The sequence below is a fragment of the Borostomias antarcticus genome, assembly GCF_949987555.1.
Source record: "Borostomias antarcticus genome assembly, chromosome: 2".
In the NCBI taxonomy this organism is placed as follows: Eukaryota; Metazoa; Chordata; class Actinopteri; order Stomiiformes; family Stomiidae; genus Borostomias; species Borostomias antarcticus.
In genome coordinates this window covers 9,247,613-9,252,612 of record NC_140235.1, presented here as the reverse complement: position 1 = coordinate 9,252,612, position 5,000 = coordinate 9,247,613, and the positions used below count along the sequence as shown (strand labels likewise).

Below are 5,000 nucleotides of genomic sequence, written 5' to 3'. Positions count from 1 at the left end.
TGCGGAAGGGTTGTGCGTGTGTGTGTGCGTGTGTGTGTGTGCGTGTGTGTGTGCGTGCGTGTGTGTGTGTGTAGTTTGATTGATTCAGACTGCCGTGATATCAAATGGCCTGCCTTCTCTCTGCACAAGGGGAGGGGGGGCGTCTGGGCTTGTACCTGCGTACTACTAACAACAGCCCCAGGGTGAATAGTTCATGTAAATTCCATTTTTACAGAGGGAGAACATTTTCCCATCAGATTTTCAATGTTATTTTTGACGGCAAGGTTAGAAAAACAAACACCGTGGTCTCATGTGGTGAAACCTCAGAGGCTCCAAACGCAGATAAGAGAAAAGGTTTGAAAGGGTCGAAGAGATTCACGGAAACTACTAGCCTTGTTGCGGGGCGGGCATGTCAGTCAGAAAATGTCGGCTAGCCGCGATGCTAATTTTCGCTATGTTAAACTCCATTCACTTATGCTACTGTACCCTGGGAGTGACGGATGGCTAGAAATATACTCCCAAAGTTCATCTCTTTCTCGTATCCCTCCTCCCTTGAGAAGACAGACACACGCAAATCAAAACTGGATCCTAACATTTTTAGAAGGCAGTCTTATTGGCACGGCAGCAACCACAACCATAACCCGGCCTAAGGTATTTATGGCTAAAATCCTTGAAATCAGTACTTCCAGATGCCGTTAAAATAGTCACTGCCTTCTTAGAAATCAACAATGGATGGACCTTTGCTCTCAACAGTTTAAGTGTGTTTAAGTATATTTGTGTTCTTTTGCGAGGGACAGAGATGGAAATGTTGAGTTGTTGATGTGTGTTCTTTTGCAAGGGACAGAGATGGAAATGTTGAGTTGTTGATGTGTGTTCTTTTGCGAGGGACAGAGATGGAAATGTTGAGTTGTTGATGTGTGTTCTTTTGCGAGGGACAGAGATGGAAATGTTGAGTTGTTGATGTGTGTTCTTTTGCGAGGGACAGAGATGGAAATGTTGAGTTGTTGATGTGTGTTCTTTTGCGAGGGACAGAGATGGAAATGTTGAGTTGTTGATGTGTGTTCTTTTGCGAGGGACAGAGATGGAAATGTTGAGTTGTTGATGTGTGTTCTGCTCCACAGAGTGATCCTGCTCTCCAACGGGACTCTGATCATCACTCAGGTCAAGCCCAGGAACACGGGGCTCTACGAATGTGTGGGCCGGGGGCCACGGGGCCCCACGGTCACACTGCAGGCCTCTCTCATCATAGCAGGTAGACACACACACTCACACACACACACACACACACACACACACACATACTCACACACACATACACACATACTCTCACACACGCATTAGAATCAGAAACCATTTATTGCTATGCAGTTTTATAACGTGCTAGGAATTTGTTTTTCGGAGAGGTGCATAACATTAAGATAACATTGGACATGGTGCAGGAATGAGGCAAGACAGTTCAAAAACAGGACAGTGCAAAGGGCAAGAGATGCATACATTCACTCACTCACTCACTCTCTCTCTCTCTCTCTCACACACACACGCGTACACACACACACACACACATATGCACACACACAAGCATACTTTCACACACACACGCACACACACACACACTTATTACAGCACACACTATTACTGTACACACATTTCGTACACACATGAAATGTCAGCGTTGTCCTCCCTCTCCCTCTTAGTCATTCACTTAGGGTCATCTCTCCTGTGATAATCACATTCACTTACTGTGATTATCACATTCCCTTTCCTTACCGTGATAATCACATTCCCTTACTGTGATAATCATATCACATTCACATACTGTGATAATCACATTCACTTTTAATCACATTTCCTTACTGTGATAATCACATCACATTCACATACTGTGATAATCACATCACATTCACATACTGTGATAATCACATTCACTTATAATCACATTCCCTTACTTTGATAATCACATTCACTTATAATCACATTTCCTTACTGTGATAATCACATTCACTGTCTGACATCCGCCCCAGCTCTATCCTCCACAGAGAGCAGGCTTCACTCTGCTTCCTCCTCCTCTTTTCTCCTATCCTCTCCTCCTCCTCCTCCTCCTCCTCCTCCTCCTCCTCTTCTTCTCCTCCTCTTTTCTCCTCTCCTCCTCCTCTCCTTCCTCCTCCTCTCCTCCTCCTCTCCTCTCCTCCTCTTTTCTCCTCTCCTCTCCTCCTCTCCTTCCTCCTCCTCTCATCCTCCTCCTCTTTTCTCCTATCCTCTCCTCCTCCTCTCCTCCTCCTCTTTTCTCCTATCCTCTCCTCCTCCTCTCCTTCCTCCTCCTCTCCTCCTCCTCTCCTCCTCTTTTCTCCTATCCTCTCCTCCTACTCTCCTTCCTCCTCCTCTCCCCCTCCTCCTCCTCTCCTCTCCTTCCTCCCTTGCTTCCATCCAGCTGGCTTCTTCGCTTGCCCCAGCATCCATCCAAACGCTAGAACAGCACACACACACACACACACACACACACACACACGCACATACACACACACACACACACCTGCACGCACGCACACACAAACACACACACACACACACACACCAGACACTTTAGGAGTTCAACTTGGAATTCATCAGTGAAGATGCTGAGTTACAGAACAGACCAATCAGACAAGACTGCTAGGGCTGGAGCGTAGAGCAGCTCGCTATCAAAGCTCTTAGGAAGCAGCACGCACACACACACACACACACACACACACACACACACACACACACACACACAGGTCTGTATTGGAGTCTGAACAGATTTGGCAGAGTGAGTAAAGTATGGTTGACTCAGCGTTATGAGTCTCTAGCAGAGCACATCTCACTGAGACCCCTGGAGCTTCAGCCAGGAGGCTAATCTGTGTTCTGGCCCCACCCCTCTCTCTACAGCCCCTGTAGGTAGACTGTGTTCTGGCCCCACCCCTCTCTCTACAGCCCCTGTAGGTAGACTGTGTTCTGGCCCCACCCCTCTCTCTACAGCCCCTGTAGGTAGACTGTGTTCTGGCCCCACCCCTCTCTCTACAGCCCCTGTAGGTAGACTGCCGGCCCGGTGCCCCCTGCACACATCTGCAGTCCTAACCCTCTGAACCACAGCTTCCATTTACAGATCTTAATTCAGCCTAATCTGTTGGTAATCCTCACGGGCATGAAAACAGGGATTGTGTCACATGGCAGCACTGCGGTGTGGGACAAGTCGAAACAGTCTCTGTTTCTCCCTCCCAAGCCCGGCTCTGCTCTCTCTCTCTCTCCATCCCTCCGTCTCTCTCTCTCTCCCAACCCCGGCTCTGCTCTCTCACTTTCTCTCTCTCTCTCTCTCCCTCTGTCTCTCTCTCTCTCTTTCTCTCTCCCTCCCAAGCCTGGCTCTGCTCTGTCTCTTTCTGTCTCTCTCTCTCTCTCTCTCTCTCTCTCCCTCTCCCCCCTCTCTCCCAAGCCCAGCTCTGCTCTCTCGCTTTCTCTCTCTCTCTCTCTCTCTCTCTCTCTCTCTCTCTCTCCCAGCTCCGCTCACTCTCTCGCTTTAATCTGTCAAATAATGTGGGTTTTCCGCCAGCTCTTAATTGGTTTATTTGGAACCCTGACTTTGGCGAATGTCCAGGGCAGTCCGCTGACCCGCTTTCAAAGGCTCACTGTTGGTCGACAGGGTTAGGGTTAGGGTTACACAGACGCCCTAACGACTTTCCATCACACTGCTGCCGCTGGCTCGTACTGAGAGAGGGAGGGAGAGAGAGGGAGGGAGGGAGAGGGAGAGAGGGAGAGAGAAAGAAAGAGAGAGAGAGAGGCGGTCTTATGAGGCTCAGTTCTTCCGATCGCATTCCTCTGGCTGAGTTAGCGCTGCCAGTCTTGATGTGACTCTGCTCAGCTCTCCGCCAGGCCCAGGCTAGGCCCCGCCCCGTAGCCCTCCTAGACAGGCCAGCAGAGAAACTCTGTGCAGTACTGTAGGTTTGGTCCGCTAATTGTTCCCTCACTTTGTGTCAGCAAGACATAAAGTCCCATAGAGGGCGGAGCTCTCTGTGTCTGTGAGTAGAACTGGAGTCTGAAGCCAGATATGCTAACGGGGCCTTCGGCTGATCGAGTGGCATGATTATCTCTCCGGAGCTGTAAATGGAAATCAATTTGAGCGTTAAGATTCACTCCCTCACACATTCACTCTCTCTCTCCCACCCCTCCCTCCCTCTCTCTCTCTCTTTCTCTCTCTCTCTCTCTCTCTCTATCTCCCACCCCACACTCCCTCTCTTTCTCTCTCTCCCTCCCCTCTCTCTATCTTCCACCCCCTCCCTTTCTCCCTCTCTCTATCGCCCATCCCCCCTTTCTCCCACTCTCTCCATCTCCCATCCCCTCCTTTTCTCTCTCTCTCTCCCCCCTTTCTCTACCCCCCCCCCCCTTCCCTCTCTCTCCCTCTCTCCCTCACTCTAACCCCCCCCCCCTCCCACCACAGAGATAGAGGACATAGGTCCCAGCCTGTCCAGGGTGTTCACGGTGGACACCCTGCAGCGCGTCCCCTGCCGGCCCCCGCGCGGCCAGCCTCCGCCCCAGGTGTGGTGGGAGCGGGCGGGGCGGAAGCTATCGTCCGAGGGCCGGGTCTACCAGGACGGCCTGGACCTGGTCTTCAGTCCCACGGAGGCGGAGGACTCGGGCTCCTACACCTGCGTGGCCCAGAACAAGGCGGGCCGCAGGACCCAGGAGGTCACCTTCACCGTGGCCAGTGAGTGGCGGCGCCCCCTACCTTCACGCTAGGGTTGTGCAGTAAAGATCCAGACAGCGATACACGCAAAACCCGCCATGCTGTATCGATCTTCCGTAGTACAGTATCGATAGAGTCATTTTATTATTTGATTTTTTTCACAAGGAAAATATACAGAGCAAGAAAATGAAGGATATAATTCAGTCATAGATACATTATTCATGTTTTAAATGGATTTATAATGTCGCTACATTCCCTCTGCCGATCACCTCCAGGGAGCAGGGGATGGAGTTTTCAGCTGCATTTTAACATTTTCAGTAAATTATGT

The 5,000-nt window shown here is 50.4% G+C and overlaps 1 protein-coding gene across 1 annotated transcript in view; it reads left to right on the top strand.

Annotated features, from left to right (window-relative positions):
* Nucleotides 1-5,000, top strand: part of ptk7b (protein tyrosine kinase 7b) — a gene marked incomplete at its 3' end in the record, with an annotated part of 72,907 nt that overhangs the window by 57,856 nt on the left and 10,051 nt on the right. Inside the window, exons 6-7 of the mRNA XM_084457281.1 lie at nt 1,101-1,231; nt 4,427-4,693. Of these exons, the coding sequence (XP_084313407.1) occupies nt 1,101-1,231; nt 4,427-4,693 (398 nt within the window). The remainder of the gene's footprint in view (nt 1-1,100; nt 1,232-4,426; nt 4,694-5,000) is intronic.